General features: G+C 36.0%; 1 protein-coding gene across 8 annotated transcripts in view; it reads right to left on the minus strand.

Annotated features, from left to right (window-relative positions):
• Window positions 1-19,810, minus strand: part of TBCD (tubulin folding cofactor D) — a 572,945-nt gene that overhangs the window by 273,469 nt on the left and 279,666 nt on the right. For all 8 annotated transcript variants that reach the window (XM_069076616.1, XM_069076621.1, XM_069076618.1 and 5 more), the window contains one exon: window positions 14,574-14,603. In XM_069076616.1, the coding sequence (XP_068932717.1) occupies window positions 14,574-14,603 (30 nt within the window). The remainder of the gene's footprint in view (window positions 1-14,573; window positions 14,604-19,810) is intronic.

Raw genomic sequence — 19,810 nt, forward strand, 5'->3', positions numbered from 1 at the left:
TTCATAAGACAACAAAAATATTAAAACAAATTTAAATGGTTGGGGAAAAAGAAAAGAAAATGTAAGGTTCCTCTTAGAAAAAACAAATGACCTTGAAAACAGACTGCAGATAAAAAAGAATGCCATGCTGAAAAAAAGTTTAAATATTCTATTTCAAGGAATCTTTAAAGAAAACACCATAGATATTAACGAACCAAAAGACAAAGTGTAAATCCAAAGAATTCACAAGGCATTTCCTGAAAGAAAGCCTAAAATGAAAACTCCCAGGAACATCACAGCTAAAACTCAGTTTCCAGCTCAAAGGCAAAATACTACAAGAAGACAAAAATGAAGAATTCAACTACTAAGAACCATAGTCAGGATCACACTTTAATAGATACTATTAGAAAGAAGTGAGGAACTTGGAATATGACATTCTAGAAGGTTAAGAAAATGGCCTTATAGCTAAGAATAGCTTAATCTGCAAAACTGAGTATAATATGAGGTGTAATAACAAATATTCATGATGAAAAGACCAGAGTTGCAGAGAAAATTTGAAGTTCAAGCACAGGAGTAAAGAGAAATATAAAAAGATAAGCAAAAATGAACGGTAATGAAGGATTAAACAAAGATAAATGTTTTATATTAAAATATAGGGAGATGATACATGTACCCCTCTGAATCACATCATCTGAGTTCAAAGAGGGAGTCCAATTAGTAAAGGCCAAGGAGTGGTTCTGTTACGTCATGATAATCTTAAGAAAGACAACGAAAGACGACAAACACTATGGGAAGAAAGGAAAAAGAGAAAAATATTATATATAAAAATTATATATAAGAGAGAGGAAAAAGAGAGGGGAAAATAATCAGAGTGAATAAGTATCAATTCAAATAAGAGGGAAAGGGCTGGGGTGGAGCAGATGAATACACACACATGCACACAAGTACAGAAATATGTTCCACTCAACAAGAAAATTGCAAGGAATGGGATGAGGAAGGAGTAACTAGAAGAAGGGCAAATTAAGGGAGGGATTAATCCTAATAAGCAAAATAAATTCTAAATATATACAAAAATATTTAGAGCTCTTTTTGAGGTGGCAAAGAACTGGAAACTGAGGGAGTGCTTCAGATCAATTAGGGAATAGATGAACAAGTCATGGTATATAAATCTAATGAAATGTAATTACTCTTATCAGAATAATGACCACTGGGTGCTACCCACTACTTTACTTTTACTTAGAAGTGATGGACCCAGAATGCTATACATATTTGTGATGAGTTGTATTTTTATTTTATTCTCAATTAAAGAAGGGCCAATGGTTGGAGTAGAGGGGTGAGAAAGGAGGTCTTGGTTGATTTAGATAAATATTTTTCTTAAAATAAAAAAATAATATTTTGAAACACTTAATAGGGGCAGAGCCAAAATGGCAGAGTAAAAGAAGGAACTAGAGCTTGAGCACCCACTCCAACCACCTCCAAAACTGTAAAAAATGACTCTAAACTGTGATCAATGGAAGCATTAATCATATCTACAGAAGAATCCATAAGGAAGCATGTCATCCATCACCTGACAGAGATGGACAGTGTAGAAAGATCATTTGATATAATCAGGTTATATAAGCATCTATACAAATAAGGAGGAAATGGTTGAGGAAGAGAATCTCACTATAATCTCAACTGCTCAAAAGAATGAAGAATAAATAAGATATATAGGCAATGAGATATAGAAATCCATCTTGGAATGGAGGGGATATAAGAGAGGGTAGACTGCGGGAAGGGGTAATCAGTATGCTTGCCATCTTGGGGTAGGGGGTAGGGGAGAGATGGGGAGAAAATTTGGAACTCAAATTCTTGTGGAAATGAATGTTGAAACTAAAAATAAATAAATTCTAAATAAAAAAAAAGAATTCTCAGAGAGAGAGAGAGAAAGAGAGATTCCAGTGTTACTTCTTACAAAGTTTGTTTTTCTTCTGGCTATTTTTTTAGGGGGAGTGGTGGTGTAGAGTAAGCAAGAGTCAACTAGGTTTGCAGCAAAAGAGATAGAGCCTAGAACCTAAGGTAAGGAAAGACCTGGGTAAAAATCCCAATCCAGACACTAGCTGTGTGACCTTGTGACCTTAAGTTGGTCACTTAACCTCTGTTTCCTCCTTTCCTTAACAGTAAAATAAGGATAATAACAGCACTGCCCCAGAGTGCTAGAGGGTGGTTGTAAGGATAAAGGAAACCAAAGAAGTTTGGGGTGGAGTATCACTAATGTGGGTTTGCTAGCTACGTGAACATACAGTTCAAGGGCAATTCATGGAATAGAGACTAATATGAGGAATACCAGCTCTTTGCATTCTTCTTGCTTGGGCCTTTTGCAATAAGGAAGGAGAAAATTATATGTTACATGTCTTAGATGAAAAATCAAAAGAGAGCAAGGTAAAAGCAAGAACTAGCTTGAGTTCTTCCCCCAAATACCTCCAAATACCTATAAAAATCACTATATAAACAAATACTAGAGCTACAGAACCTACAAAGTGACAGAGTGAAACACAACTCCAGGTGAAGACAGCCTGGCAGGCCAAAAGGAAGGATCTATGGCACCAGGCTGGGAGCTGAGCGCATTCCTGCATGGGGCACAAAGGAGGCTGGAACAGGTTTCAGGAAACTGATTCACTAGCAGCTGTGGCACTTTCCAGACTTCTCAATACACAAATGCCAATGACAAAGTAGAAGGTCAGTGGGGTAGCTCTTTTGGATCTGTGGTAGAGAAGAGCATGGTCCAGTCCCGGCCCCAGGGTGGCGGAGGTGGCACTAGCGGAAGTAGCAGTTGCTGCTTCCAGAGCTCCAGGCTCACAGATAGTGGGGGGGGAAAGCAGCTGATCATAGGGATCTCTGTGCTAGCACTGAGGCAAGATACTGTTGCTATGCCCTGCTTGGATCTGGGTCGTAGTCTTGAGTGGAAGTCCTGGAATTAGGAGTGCTGGCGCGGCAGAGTTTCTGGCGATTGCAGAGAGGGACTTTACCTCACAATTCTGAGGAATAAAAGAGTGCTTGTGGTCCTTCACAGACCAGACTACAGGCCAGTACAGAAGTAAACACCTCTCATTTGAGCATATCACCTGAGAAGAACTGAAAATTTACAGGAGCCTAGAAGTAGCCCTGATAAAAGTTAAACTCCCAAAAACTTAGGACAAAGTACTCTCTACTGTGGAAGCAGAGTTCTACCTTAACAAAGATCTCAAAAGTGAAGTGATTGCCTGGGAAAATGGGCAAACAAAGGAAAAGAAATCAGACTATAGAACCTTTCTTTGAAAAGATCAAAACATAGAAGAAGACAACAAAGTCAAAACTCCTGCATCAAAAGTCTCCAAGACAATTATGAATTGGTCACACGTCATGGAGGAGCTCAAAAAGGATTTTGAAAATCAAGAGAAGTACAGGAAAAATTGCGAGGAGAAATGAGTGATGCAAGAAAATCATGAAAAACAAGTCAACAGCTATAAAGCCAAGCATGAGTAGCTTTCCAAAGGACTGCTGCTGTGGATAGCTCTAAGGTTCTGATCACATAGTATAGTGAACTCTCTACAGATTCAGCAGTAAAATAAAGCAAAACATTCACAGAAACCAAAGTACAGCATTCAAAATGTTATAACATAACAACAATCACCAAAGTGGCCACACAGTTTTAAGCAAAATATATCATTCAGTAAGTCTACTTAAGTCAATCATCTTTAAGGAACAAGTTTCCTTAAGGGACACAAAGTACAATCATTCAGCAAGTCCTCAACTCAATCATTCTTAAGGAGCAAGCCTCCATCCTTAAGGAACACAAAGCACAAAGGTCAAAGTTCTCGACCCCTAGGTCACAACGTCATAAGCTCTCAGTCAAAAAGTCTTCTTTCTTCTTGATTAGAGATTAGTTTCCAATCATCCTTAACTCAATCATCCTTAAGAGGTACAAAGTACAGAGTACAAAGATACAAAGTACAAAGTCCTCCCACACGTAGATCACAGTAAATCATGATCTTCTCAGTCAGCATTAAGGAGAGGTCTTTTCATCTTGACTTGAGGCTGGCTCCCAAATTCCATGGTTCCCCTTCCATGGGTCCAGCTCCTGCCTGAATCTACCCAAACATCAATTGGATGCACAGGTAGGCAGCTCTCAGCAACTCATCCAGCTCCTTGTCCAGCTCCTCATCCAATTCCATACTGAATCTCACAGTGTCCAGACCACCTCAAGTCCTTTGCGGTTTCTATTTCTGGGAAGACAAAGGTTAAAAGAGCCAAAACAACATTCATACATATTGCTGACACCATCACCAATTCACTATCTGCCTGTGAAATCAACAGAGATCCACAAAGTCCAAGAAGTCAACACAAATCATCAGCATAGAAATCAACACAGACCCGCAAACAAGGTCAAAGAGGTCAACACAAATCATCAGTAAAGTCCCAGGACCTCCAAAACCCTCCTCCAGAATTTCTGTAAACAGACAACCAAAAAATCCTCTTTCAAGGCTTGCAGTAAGGGCTTCTGTACAAAGTATTACAAACACAAATCAACGCAGACAAACAGAGTGCCAGGATACCACAAGTTCTCTTCTTCTCAACTCTGCCACCACAAGTGTTCTCTTCTCAGTTCTGCTCTCTGGCTTGGGCTTCTCCTTATATATGGTAAATTAGCTCCTCTCTGTTCCTCCCCTTCCTGTTGTATCAGCAAGTTCCTCCCACTGTGGGCTTAACAAGTTCTTGTTTCTTAACAAAGACTTGATACAATCAGAGCAAAATTCAAAAGAAACTTGAACTGAAACAAGATGCTAATTAAATAGCTGAAACAAGGTGCTAAGTACTTTTTTGCTTGCCATTACATCAGCTTGCTAAAGGAGACCCAAAAAGTACTGAAAAAAAAATAACACCAAAAAAATAGACTAATCCAAATGGCAAAAGAGGTCCAAAAAGTCAAAAAGGAGGAGAATGCCTTAAAAGGTAGAATTGGTCAAATTGAAAAGGAGGTTCAAAGGCTCACTGAAGAAAATAACTTCATCAAAATTAGAATGGAGCAAATGGATGCCAAAGACTTGTATGAGAAACCAAGATATTATGAAACAGAACCAAAAGAATGAAAGAATATAAGACAATGTGAAATATCTCACATTGACCTGCAAAACAGATTCAGGAGAGATAATTTAAAAATTATTGGACTAACTGAAAGTCATGACAAAAAAAAAAGGAGCCTAGACATCATCTTTCAAGAAATTATTAGAGAAAACTGCCCAGAATGTAAAATAGAAATCTAAAGACTCCAACCATCACCTCTTAAAAAATATCCCAAAAGAATAACTCCTAGAACATTATAGTCAGATTCCAGAGTTCACAGGTCAAGGAGAAAATATTACAAGTAGTCAGAAAAAAAAACAATTCAAGTATTATGGAAACACAATCAAGATAATACAAAATCTAGCAGCTTCTACATTAAGGGATCAGGGTCTTGGAATATGATAATCAGGAGGTCAAAGGAGCTAGTATTAAAACCAAGAATCACCTACCCAGAAAAACTGAGTATAATGTTTCAAAGGAAAATATAGACATTCAGTGAAACAGAAGACTTTCAAGCACTCTTGATGAAAAGACCAGAGCTGAACAGAAAATCTGACTTTCAAATACAAGAAGCAAGTATGAAAAGGTAAAAAGGAAAGAGAAATCATAATTATTCTACTTGCTGTTTAAAAAGAAAAAAAGAAACATATAATAAATTGTATGTATTACTTTGAACAAAAGGAAGTTCAAAAGTAAGCACAAACAAGCTGGGCATTTTTCAAAGTAATATAAGATATTTATAAAAGCACTTAGCACAATACCTGGCATGCAGCAGGTACTATATGAATTAAGATAACTAAAACAACAGTTATACTTATTCAGTGCCATACCAATCAAACTGCCAAAAAAATAATTTTTTGGAGCTCAGAAAAATAATATCAAAATTCATCTGGAAGAAAAAAAAGGTCCAGGATATCAAGGGAATTAATTGAAAGAATTGCTAAAGAATGTGGTCTAGTCATACTAGATCTTAAATTGTATTATAAACTGGCAATGATCAAAACTACTTGGCAGTAGTAGTAGAAGGGTAAATTAGCAAAACAGGTTAGGTACACAAGAGACAGTCGTCAAATGATTATAGCAATCTACCATTTGACAAACCTAAAAACCCCAGTTCTAGGATAAGAACTCACTGTGTGACAAAAACTATTAGGAAAACTGGTAAACAATATGGCAGAAACTGGGCACAGGCAACATATACCAGAATAAAGTCCAAATGGGTACACGATCTAGGCATAAAGGCTGAGACAATAAATAAATTAGGGGAGCAAGGAATAGTTTACCTGTAGGATTTGTGGAGAAAGGAGGAATTTATGGCCAAAGAAGAGAGAGACAACATTATGAAATGAAAAATGGGGGCGGCCAGGTAGCACTGCAAGTAAGAGCACCAGCCCCAGTGCCGGGATAACCTGGGGATTAAATCCAGTCTCAGACACTTAGCACCCACCGAGAAACACCTGGCCATGTAACCTTGAGCAAGATACTTAACTCCAATTACTTAGGGGTGGCCAGGTGGATCAGCGAGTAAGAGCACTGGCCCCAGTGTCGGGATGACCTGGGGATCGAATCTGGGCTCAGATACTTAACTGGCCATGTAACCTTGAGCAAGTTACTTAACCCCAATTGCTTAAAAAAAAATGAAATGAAAAATGGATTATTTCAATAACATTAAATGAAAAAGTTTTTGCACAAAACAAGCCAATGCAACCAAGGGAAGCAGAAAAATGGGATAGAAGTTTTACAACCAGTGTCTCTGACAAAGGCCTCATTTCTGAAATATACAGAGAACTGAGTCAAATTTACTAGAATAAAAGTCACTCTCCAATTGATAAATGGTCAAAGAATAAGAACAGGTAGTTTTCAGAGGAAGAAATTAAAGTTATCTATAGTCACATGAAAAAAATGCTCAAAATCACTATTGATTAGAGAGATACAAATAAAAACAACTCTGAGATACCACATAATACCTATCAGATTGGCTAACATGGCAAAACAGAAAATGATAAATGTTGGAGAAGATGTGGGAATGCTGGAACACTAATGCATTGCTGGTAGAGCTATGAGCTGAAACACCCATTCTGGAGAGCAATTTGGAACTATGGCCAAAGGGTTATAAAAATGTGCAAACCCTTTGACTCAGCAATACCACTTCTAGGGCTGTACCCCAAGGACATCATAAAAATGTTAAAAGGATTTACACGTACAAAAAGCAGTTCTTTTTGTGGTGGCCAAGAAATGGAAATTGAGGAGATGCCCATCAATTGGGGAATGGCTAACCAAGTTGTAGCATAGGAATTAATGGAATACTATTGTGCTAGAAGAAATCTGATGAGGAGATCAACTTAAGAAAAATCTGGAAAGACTTATATGAACTGATGTTAAGTGAGGGGAGGAGAACCGGGGGAACAGTCACAGTGTATGAGGATTGATTTTGATACACTTGGCCCTTCTCAGAAATGCAAAGGTCTAAAACAATTCCAAAGGACACATGATGGAAAATTCCAGCCTCAGCTGGAGAAAGAACTATGAAGTTGGGATGCAGAACGAAGCAGACTATTTTCTTTTTTGTTTCATTTTGGATTTTTTTTTTCTTTCTCATGGTTTTTTCCCTTCAATATAATTCTTCTATGTAACATAACTAACGTGAAAATGTGTTTAATAGAAAAGTACATGCAGAACCCATATCAGACTGCAAGTCATCTTAGGGAGGGATGGGGGAGAGAGGGGAGAAATTTTAAAACTTATGAAAGTGAATGTTGACGGGGTGGCTAGGTGGCGCAGTAAACAGAGCACTGGCCCTGGAGTCAGGAGGACCTGAGTGCAAAAAATCTGGCCTCAGACACTTGACACAAAACTAGCTGTGTGACCTTGGGCAAGTCACTTAACCCCAACTGCCCTACCTTCCTCTCTCCAAAAAGCAAAAAAAAAAAGTGAATGTTGAAAACTAAAAAAATTTAATTTAAAAACAAAAACAGATATATAGATATACATAGACAGATGTGCACATGCATGCTTAAGAAAAATCAAACAGGAAAGGGAAGATCAAGGTAAACTCTATTGACAAAGAACACTAGACCCAACTGTGCTGTCGAGAGTGGTGGGAGCAATGAAGGAGCCAGCACACACCCAGTGAGTACAGAGCAGCAGGGTGGAACACTACAAGTTGTAGGCACTTACAGGAGTTTGGAGGTCTGGGTTTTAATTCCAGACCAGTACCCCAGGACAAGAAATGATTACAAAAACTAAACTACAAAGAAAAAAAATGTGCAGGCAAAGGAGAAAGAATCCAACCATAAAGAGTTACTATGGGAATAGAGAAGACTGGGGGTTTGTCTTCAGAGAAGGATACTGAAGGAAAGAAATCCTCTTCTACCCCCAAAGAGTAATGGCAAATGATCTGCTGTCCCTCCCCCCAAAAAAATTCATAGAAGAGCTTAAAAAAAGACTTTAAAAATCAAATGAGAGAGATTGAGGAAAAACTAAAAGAATAAATAAGAAAAGTAATCCAAGAAAAGAAAGAAGATTATAAAAAGAAAGTCAACCAATTAGAAAAGGAGATCCAGAATCTTTTTTTTTTTTAAGCAATTGGGGTTAAGTAACTTGCTCAAGGTTACACGGCCAGTTATTTCAGGGTGTGGTGCTAAGTATCAGAGCCGGTATTCGACCCCAGGTAATCCCGACACGGGGGCCGATGCTCTTACTCGCTGAGCCACCTGGCCGCCCCTAGAGATCCAGAATCTTAAAGAAGAAAACAACTCCTTGAAAATTGGAATTGGGGAAGGGTAAGAAGTGACCTTATAAGAGATCAAGAAATAATAAAACAAATTACAAAGAATGAAAAAATGGAAGGAAATAAGAAACATCTCATAAGAAAAACAACTGATCTGGAGAACAGATCAAGAAGAGAAAACATAAGAATAAATGGGCTACCTGAAGCTATGATCACAAAAAAAAATTTTGATACAATAATACAAGAGATTATTAAAAAAAAATTGTCCTGAAGCATTAGAACAAGAGGGGAAAGTGGAAATGGAAAAAATTCACTGATCACCACCTGAAAAAGATTCTACAAGGAAAACCCACAGGAATATTATAGTCAAATTCTAGTTCAAATATAAAATATTATGAGCAACAAGAAAAAAACAATTTAAATATGGTGGTGCCACAATCAGAATCACACAAGAAGAACTACAACAGAGATACTAAAAGATCATAGATCTTAGAACATTATATATTGAAGAGCAAAAAATAGGATCACTGGCCAAAAGTATCATATCCAGTACAGTTAAGGATATCCTTGAATGAAAAAAAAAAGGATATTTAATGAACTGTTAAGACTTTCAGGATTTTGTTTTTAAAAAATGAACTTAATAGAAGATTTAACATATCAGAGCCAAGAGAAACATTATGTACATATTAAAGATTAATTACAAGGGACTGACTAAGGACAGCCTGTTTATCTTTCATGTATGTAAAATATGTCTAAAATTGTTATTAGTAATTGGGTAGTTCATAAGAAAGATTGGGGTAGACCTGAGTATAACCTGAGTAAAAATAAAACTGTTAAGAAAAGTTAAAAGAAGGAGTTATTTTATATAAATGAGGTGTAAGAGGAAGAACTGACACAGAGGAATTCGATGGGGAAGGAGGGCTGTTAGTTCTGGAAACCTACTTTCATTGGGAATGGGTTCAAGAGGCAACTATACACACACACACACATATAAATATGAGTATAAAAGTCTTGTAAATTCAGAAAGAAATAAAATGCTAAGGGAATAGGGAGAAGGGAGAGGATAAGGGAGGAATCTCTAAAGGGGAGGGTGAGAGAATAGGTTAAAGTGGGGCATAAAAGGGTGTTTAGAATAATGGGAATGGGAGGATAAGAGATACTCACAAACAACAGAAATATCACATATAGAATTTGTTAGGGAAAGTATCTGTCTATATGCGTGTGTGTATTGTGGGGGGAGAACAAAGTAAAAAGTGCACAGCGGAAACAAAAAAACTTACAAGGAAGCAAGGAAAAGACAGACAGCTCTAAATACGACAAAAAGTATATAGACTTTCTTGAAATGAAAATTTATAGCTATATATTTTGAATCCTCCCTTACATTCTCCTGTGCACATGACATGGTTTTTTTTCCCCTCTTTTTATTTTGTATTTAAGTTTCAATATTTAAATTTATATGTTTTTCTTTTCTTATTGTGTATTTAAGTTTTAGTAACAAAAAAAATAAATCGTTGGGATACAAAATTAGTAGTAGCAGTATTGCTGCACAAAGGGTATGCAGTTTTATGGCCCTTTGGGCATGGTTCCAAATTGCTCTCCAGAATGGCTGGATCAGGTCACATCTCACAACAGTACATTAGTGTCCCTGTTTTGTCACATTCCCTCCAACATCTATCATTTCCTTTCATATCCTTTGAACATTTATCTATTGGGGAATGACTTATAAATTTGACTCAATAATATTTGAGAAATTAAACCTTCATCAGACAAGCTTGCTATAACAATTTTTTCCCATATTTTTGCTTTCCATCTAAGCTTGGTTGCATTGGTCTTGTATACACTATATTTTTCTATTATCGATTGAGATAGTCATATCATTTCTTTACCTAGTCAAAGTGCATGAGTCTCGTGATACATGGCTGTAATCTCTTTGCTAGCTTTTTATTTAAAATTTTGCAACTGGTCTATAGTTTTCTTTCTCTGTTTTCACTCTTCCTGGTTGAGGTATCAGCACTACTATAGGTGGTATTTGGTAGGACTCCTTCTTCATCTATGTTTCCAAATACTTTATATAGAATTGGAATTAATAGTTCTTTAAATGTTTGGTAGAATTGATTTGTGAATGCATCTAGCCTTGGGAATATTTTCTTAGGGAGTTCACTGATGGCTTATTCAATTTCTTTTTCTTTTTTCTTTTTTTTTTAACTGAAGTAACATTTATTGTTCATGATTTGGCAAAGTCAATATAATTTTTTAAAATGACAATTATACAAAATCAATCTATTCACTCAAAGTCAAAATTAATTTGCTAAAAATTTACTGAGTTAGAAAAAATAATAATGTCCCTTGGGAAGAGCAAAAGATCTGGAACTTCAAAGAGACCTGGGGTTGGTGGGGGTATGAAAAAGAAGATTCAGCAGAATCAAACCTTAAATTATATTTTAAGGGAGAGTATTTTTAAAATTTTTTTTAAAAATTAACTTGTTTGTTTACTTTTAGTTTACAAGATTCAATTCCACAATTCCTTGAGTTTCACATTTTGTCCCCCTCCCTCCCCTCCTCCCCCATGGCGGCATATAGTCAAGTATAGGATCTGTAAATACTTTCACATTATACATTAGTCAGGTTATAAAGACAGATTGTATCAGATGGAATGAAAAATGGTAAAGAGGACATAAAAACAAACAAGAAAAGGAAAAAGATCAGGTATTTTGCTTCCATCTGGATATAAACTCACTTCTTTCTAGTTCTTTCTCTGGATGTACACATTTTTTTCCATCATGAGTCTTTTGGGATTGACTTATATCACTGCATTGCTGAGAAGAGTCCAGTCTATCAAAGTTGGTCATCACACATATGTTGTGTCTGTAATTGTGTACAAATTTCTCCTGGTTCTACTCTTCTCACTCAGCATCAGTTTGTATAAGCCTCTCCAGATAAATATGAAGTTCATCTGCTCCTCGTTTCTTATAGCAGAATAGTATTCCATAACATGCATATACCACAACTTGTTCAGCCATTCCCCAATTGATGGGCACCCTCTTAATTTCCAGTTCTTTGCCATCAATTTCTTTTTCTAAGATGCAGTTAATTATCCTATTTTCTCTTCTTTAATCTGGGCAATTTATATTTATTTTTTAATATTCATCCATTTGTCCTATAACTGTTTCAATTTCCTTTTCACTGATGGTGAATTTATTAGCCTTTTCATTTCTGATACTGGCAATTTGATTTTCTCATTTCTTATTTTTAAATTAAATTAGCCAATGGTTTATATACTTTTTTTTTTCAGAAAAAACATCTCTTAGCTCTATTTATTAATTCGATGGTTTTCTTTCTTTCAATTTTATTAAATATCACCTTTGATTTTCCCGATTCAGTGCTTAATTGGGGATTTTGAATTTGTTCTTTCTCTGGATTTTTTAGTTGCCTGCCCAATTTATTGATCTGCTCTTTCTCTATTTTATTTATGTAAGTATTTAGAGATACAAATTTTCCCTAAGTACCATTTTGGCTATGTCACAAGGATCTTCCATCTAGAAAAAATTTCACTTATTATTTTTGTCTACTCTTTTTCTTTTTTATTTCTCTCCATTATTTCTTCTCTTAACTCCCTAAATAAATGATCAATGCCCAGTGCTTCTATTTTCTTAACACATATTCCTGGTTGGCTTTTGTTCACAGATTCAAATAAAATTACCCTCTGGAAGTTCATCAATGTCCTATTAATCTATAAACCCAAACAACCTTTTCTCAGTTTTCATCTTCCCTGACCTCTTTTTGCAGCATTTAAGCAGACTACCCTCTATTTATGAAAAATCTCTGTTTCTTTAGATTTTAAGGACACTTTGTTTTCCTAATTTTCCTCTTATGGTGCCTCCTTTTCTACTCTGTATACCCTAAATGTTGATATTTCCTGCAATTGAGATCTCATTCCTTTCTGTTTTCTTTGCTTTCATTCTACTTCCTCTTGGACAAAGATCTCAACCAAGGTTTGCATTTATATCTGTAGCTTGATGACTCCATAAAGCTTACATCCAGTCATGACTTAAATTCTAATAACATCTCTGCAACTGCCACTTGGATATTTTCCCTCTGTTATTTTTCAAATTCATGTCCTAAATAGTACTTACTTTCTCCTCAAATTGATCCCTTTATCTTCTCTCTTGTTATTTCCCTGTCTTTGTCAAAGGAAGCACCATCGCCCTGATTGACCAGTCTCAAGATCATGGAATCATCTCTGACAACTAATTTGTCTCTCAAAATCATTTTAAATCCAGGAAATTCTTCCATAGAAATATCTTTAACAATAACAGCAAACAAAAATAATCATATGAAAGAATGTCCCAAATCATTAGTAGTAGGGAAATGTAAATCAGCTAACACTAACTTGCAAATTGGCAAAAATGTTAATAGTCAGTGGAAGATAGGCACATCTGCACACTGTTGGTAGAGCTAAGAATCAGTAAAACCATTTTGAAAAGCAATCTGGAATTAGGCAAATAAAGTGACTAAAATGTCCATACCCTTTATTATAGACATAGGTATAATCCCAGTACCCTCTTAGTTCATGTTTGATATTAGGAGGAAATGAGTCACTCACAAGTATTAAACATTTAACAAAACAGAAGGTTTACTTTGCCCCTAAACAGCAAGAATACAATGAGGAAAAAGTGGCACTTAACTTCTCTAGATATGGCCCTCCTTATTTATATCTGGAAACACACCTCAAGAGGACTCGAGCACCCACCAAGTCTGAGAGGCCCCAACTACATTCTGTTGGGACCTATTATGCCCCCAGGCCTAAAAGCTGAAACTAATCAGCTTTCAGCAGTATTTGGGAAGTCTAGGAACCTCCATGAAGAAAATGCTGGCCATATCACAGACTTAGGCCCAGAAAATAAACTACTAGACTTATACCTTGAGGTCATTGAAGTTGATATAAAAGTTTCTGTATATATCAAAATATTTGTAGCAGAACTTTTTGTGGTAGTAAAAAATTGGGGGTGAGATGTCCAGTGATTGGACAATGGCTAAAAAATTGGGAGTGTACTAATGTAAAGAAATATTTTTGTGCAATAAGAAATGACAAAGAAGATGAATGCAGAGAACCATCAAAAGACTTACACAATCTAATACAGACTGAGCAAAGCAAAACAAAAACAATATACACAGTGTAAATGGAAAAGTGCAATAACAAAACAAAATATTGTTGGTTATAGGCGATAACAGGGACAGGGGTGGCCAGCATGAGAAGAAATTCTAGCAATTAGAAATACAAAGTATATCAATAAAATTTTATTTTATAAAAGAAATATATTTCATATAAATACTTTGGGCTAGGCCCTAATTAATTTGCACATCAAAATTATTTCAAAAGCCTCATTAACTGGTCTTCTAGTACTCTTTGGGCCTTCTAATTTTTCCTGTACTTCATTACCTGATAAGTCCTTCTAAAAGATCACTTTGACCATGTTAAAATATTTCAATATCATTTTTGTGCCACTTGAATAAGACCTCAGCCTGACATTTAAAGCCCTAAACATCTTAAAATGCTGGCTAAAATTGAGAAGTTTAACCATAGGAAATGAGAGAAAAATTGGGGAATTGAGCAGAGCATTAAGGTACTGCTTAGCAGGAATTGTATTATTAAATATATATTTTACTTGAGAAATATTTAAATAATTCTAATGAAGGAAAATAATATACAGCTATATATCTTTTAGTGTTCAGAACTAGGAATACAGGAAGTTTAATGAAAGATTCAAAAAAGTTACCATACCTGTCTTCCAACATTCTCCTGGAAAGCAGCCTAGAGAACAAAGAGAACAAACAGAGCAAAATGAGTCAGGTTTGCTTTTTACTAAACATCAGACAATAAACTCAAAACAAACATGAAGCACTTTAAATGACCCATGGCTTCATTTTTTTTTTAAATAAAGTCCTCATTGTTAGATGCACAGAGCCAAGGGTTGTTTGTCATTCCTGTTTTTATGACCTGCATGACAACAACTTAAGAATGCAAGTTTATTAAGACCTGGCCTATCCAGAACAGTGTCCTTTGATGGCTAAAACCTAAGTTCACATCAGTACGTGAAAGGTAATCCAAGACTACAGAATTAAGTGTTCTTCCTTTATCAGTTCACTGAAAAGTATATGTGTATAGTATCTCTCAATTTTAAAAGTTAAGAAATTTTATTTTGAGAGAAAGGCTTGGTACATTTTGCCATTGGCTATGAATAATATGAAAACTTTTCCTAACAATTTAAGCAAAAATATTATTCTTTACTATAATTATTGATTTCTGAATGTCATAGTTATTTGGGGATTATAAAATCAATATAGTTCCATCTTTAATCAGAGTAGAAAGAAATATGCTAAAGATACTTTTTGAAAATATAAACTGATTTCACGTAAAAAAGAAAGAAAATATTTAAATTGCTTAAACTTTTATTACTTTTTCAGGGGAATTTTTTACCCAGCACCAACTTTTAGGTCAATTAGGCATGTAGGTTAGACTGGTAGTTGTATAACCTGGTTGAAAATTATAGTATGGACAAGTAACAAGCAATTATAGAACATTTCCTGTTTACTTCTAAGTTCTCTCCCTGTGTGTAGATCTCTGTCTCAGTCTCTTTCTCTGTTTCTATCTTCTCTTCTTTTCTCTTCCAAGTTTAGCTATGTCCAAAAGGCATTCATTTCAATTTTAAGCATACAGTAGAAGATAAAGTTATCAATAACCAACTAAGCATTTATTAATTGACTATGAGATAGACAAAGATAAAATTGAAATATATTAAGCTTTCAAGGAGTTTGCCTTCTACCGAAAAAGACATGCCCATGTTAAAATATATACAAAATAAAACCAATAAAAATAAGGTTATGTAAAAAGGGAGAGAAGTTGGGGGACCAGAAAAGATTTCATGTAAAAGATAATGACTGTCTTTTATCACCACTCTTCAATATTATAATAGTGATGTTGGAAATAGAAAAAGAAATTGAAAGAATCAGAATGAGTAATAAGGAAATAAAACTACCTCTGTAGTTGAAACAATAATTTAGCAAAGTAGCAATGTTGCACCTGGACCCATTTTTCCCCTCTCCAACCAGCTCTCCTTCGCGGAAGTGAGCAGACTGCCAGGTTTAGTTCCATCCTCCCCCAGCCAGCTCTCCTTGAAGGAGGTGGACAGACTGCCGTTCCTCTCTAGGGAGACTTGGGGGGCGTGGGAATTTCAAAATGTGTACTGACCAATCACTGATCTTGGCCTCTGCAAATTCCTGCTTACCTAATAACTAACTGTTGGCCATGTGGCGTCCTCCCTTTAAAAGCTGAGGCTTTGCCTGGATTTGGGGCTGTACAATTTAGGGAAGGGCCCCGTTCAGCCTGAACATGCCTGATCAGCCAACATGGCGCCAATAAAGGGTTCACTTCTAAATTGTTATTTGGGTCTTGCTCATGTTTTGGGTACAACAGCAGGATATAAAATAAACCCACATAAAATATGAGCATTTCTATACCTCACCAACAAAACCCTACAAGACGAAATAGTAAGAAATATTTCATTTAAAATAAATGTAGACAATAAAAAATACCTAGGAGTATAACTACCAGACAATTCCAGGAATTATAAGAACACAATTAAAAACATTTTTCACACAAATAATGTCAAATTTAAATAACTGGAGAAATAATTGTTTATGGGTGAGCTGAGCCAATATTATAAAAATAACAATTCTACATAAATCAATTTACTTAGTGCTATACCAATCAAACTAACAAAAAATTATTTTAAAGAGCTAGAAAAAAATTCACCTGGAAGAACAAAAGGTCAAGAATATCAAAGGAATTAACGAAAAATATGTAAAGGAAGTAAGTCTAGCAATATCAGATCTTGGTTGGTGTCCTTCCTTCTTGAAGAGAATCAAAATGACATCACTATGTTAGAGTCAAGGTACAGTGTGCCCACAACTGTGGCTGAGCAGAGAAGTTCAAAAGGCTCTACCACAGGTCATGGACAAATAGTCCACATAACATTTGGAGTGGAGATGTCTTTAAATTTGTGCATCTCATGTTTCTTTTGACCTACTGCAATTCTGCTTTACTCACAGAACATAGCACCTTTTTTGATGTGGGCATGCAATACCGGACTGTTCTGTGTCAGTGTCTTCCATGTCTCACAACTTTTTCAAATTTTTTTGAAAAATTTTTCAAAGAGACCCTGTGAATTTCCTTGTGTTGCTTCTTCTGACCTCCATGTGAGTGCCTGCTTTGTGTAAGTTATCTATAAAATAGTCTTTTAGGCAAATGTGTGTTTGGCATTCAAACAATGTGGCCAGTTTATCATATTTGCACTCTCTGTAGTAAAGTTTGAATGTTTATCAGTTAAGCCTGAGAAAGGACCTCAGATTCAGGTACCTTCTCTTCCCAGGTGATGGTCAGACTCTTCTTAAGACAATTCAAATAGAAGTGATTCACTTTCCTGGCATGGTAGCTGTAGACTGTCCAGAGTTCACAGCCATACAAGAATAAAGTCAGCACCACAGTTCTACAGACCTTCAGTTTAGTAGGCAGTCTACTACCTCTTCTTTATCATGCGTTCTTCAAGAGTTTCCCAAATAATGAACTAGTTCCGGAAACATGTATGTTTAGCTTCATCATCTATATGTACATTCTTAGAAAGTATATTGCCAAGTATATAAGTGGCATATCCACAGCATTCAATATTTCTACTGCTATAACCATGGTTCCACATATGGGTGGTGTGGTGCTGGCTGGCGGAGCACCTGTGTTTTCTTGGTATTGTTAAGCCAAAATTAGCACAAGCAACAGAGAATAGAACCATACTTTCTTGCATCTCAGTTTCAGAAACTGCATTGAGTCCAAAATCATCTGTGATCAAAAAATTCATGCACAACTTCTCCCTCCACTATATTCTTGGCTTATAGCCTTTTCAAGTTAAATAATTTACCATCAGTTAGGAGAACAATTTATGAATAAACAAGCTAGAGAGCATTGTGGGATATAAAATTCTGTTTACAATAAATTAAAAAGGAGCTGTACAAATAAAACAAATGTAGCCAAGGTTAGAAGAAAAGCAGAAAATTAGGGGGGAATTTATAGACAGTTTCTTAAAGGTCTCATATATGAAATACAGAGAGAACTGTGCAAAATTTATAGGAATATGAGTCATTCCCCAATAGATAAAAGGCTAATGGATATGAACAATTTTCCAATGAAGAAATTAAGGCTGTATATAGTGACCTCAAAAAGTATTCTTAATCATTATTGATTAGAGAAATGCAAATTAAAACAACTTTGAGATATCTCATACCTATCAGGCTGGTTAAAATGACAGAAGGGGAAAATGACAAATATTGGAGGAGATGTAGAAAACCTGGGATAATAATGCACTGTTGATGGAACTGGTAACGGATCCAATCATTTTGGAGAACAATCTGGAATTATGCTCAAATAGTTATAAAACTATAATAAACTGTATATAAAGTTATAAAACTTTGGCCCAGCAATACCACTATTAGGTCTGTTTCCTAATCAGGGATCAGGTGATCATGGAAAATGGAATGTTTTAAAATGTTCATAGCAAATCTCTTTGAAGTGGCAAGGAGCTGGAAAGAAATGGGAGACCAATCAAGTGGGGAATGGCTGACTAGGCTATGGCATATGACTACTTTGGAATAATATTGTGCTATAAAGAAGCAGGTTGGTTTTAGAAAAACATGGAAATATATTCATGAAATAACAGAGAGTGAAATGAGCAGAAACAAGAGAAAACTGTATATAGTAACAGTAATATTCTTTAAAGAATAACTGAATGACTAAGCTATTCAGAGTAATATGATCATTCCTTATTGTTGTTTGTACTTGATTCCAGAAGAGGAATAATGATATTATGAGGATTGGGATGTATTCACTTGCATGTAAACTGCATTTAGGTGAGACAAAGGTTCACAAAGTCATCCTCCTCACTCTCTCCTCCACTCCTCAGAGTCCAGTGGCAAGATAAAAGTCAAGAATGGCCCAGGATGCACTGGACGGCCTTGGCATTTTGAAACGAAGGTCTTTTCCAGGTTTCATTTTGTCTGAGGCAAAATCCATTTAATGATTAAAGGCTAGGTAGGAACTGAGACAAAACATGGCTAGTTTGACATCACAAAAGAATCAATCTGGAAGGGGAAGACCCTAACACAGTACAGAAAACAACCGCTATTTCCATGCAGTCTAAAGCATCAAAGCCCAAACAATAATCAACAAAGGCTTGCTCTGGGGCTTAATACTGGCCATTCAATGAAAGTCAATGTGATTTGGGTTTAAAGGCATTGTCAGGTTTTAGATAGATAGATAGATAGATAGATAGATAGATAGATAGATAGATAGATAGATAGATAGATAGATAGACAGACAGACAGACATATAGTTTCAGAGCTATTCTTCAAGAAATCATAAATGAATGAAAACTATGTAGTACAAAGAGTAAATTGTTCCAATAAAGCAGAAGAGGTTAGTAAATCAAAGAAAACACTAGAAGAGAATGAAAACTTATGGAACAACTAGAGACCCCCCAAAGGGAGAAAATATCAAAACAACTGGAGACAGGGGCGGCCAGGTAGCATAGCAAGTAAGAGCACTGGCTCCAGTGTCGGGACCCCCTGGGGATCAAATCCGGGCTCTGACACTTAGCACCCACCCAGAAACACCTGGCCGTGTAACCTTGAGCAAGTTACTTGACCTCAATTGCTTAGGGGCAGCCAGGTGGCTCAGCGAGTAAGAGCACTGGCTCCAGTGTCAGGATGACCTGGTGATCAAATCCGGGCTCAGATACTTAGCACCACACGCAGAAATAACTGGCCGTGTAACCTTGAGCAAGTTAATTAACCCCAATTGCTTATAAAAAAAAAAACAACTGGAGACGGCCAAGGATGCAGTGGTGTAATGCCAAGCAAAGGCAACTTCCCAAGGTTCAAAATACCAGCATAGATGCTCTTAATTAATTATTACAA

This window comes from Petaurus breviceps, unplaced genomic scaffold (genome assembly GCF_028583685.1).
Source record: "Petaurus breviceps papuanus isolate PSGF00001 unplaced genomic scaffold, PetGlider_PUasm1.0 90925, whole genome shotgun sequence".
NCBI lineage: Eukaryota > Metazoa > Chordata > Mammalia > Diprotodontia > Petauridae > Petaurus > Petaurus breviceps.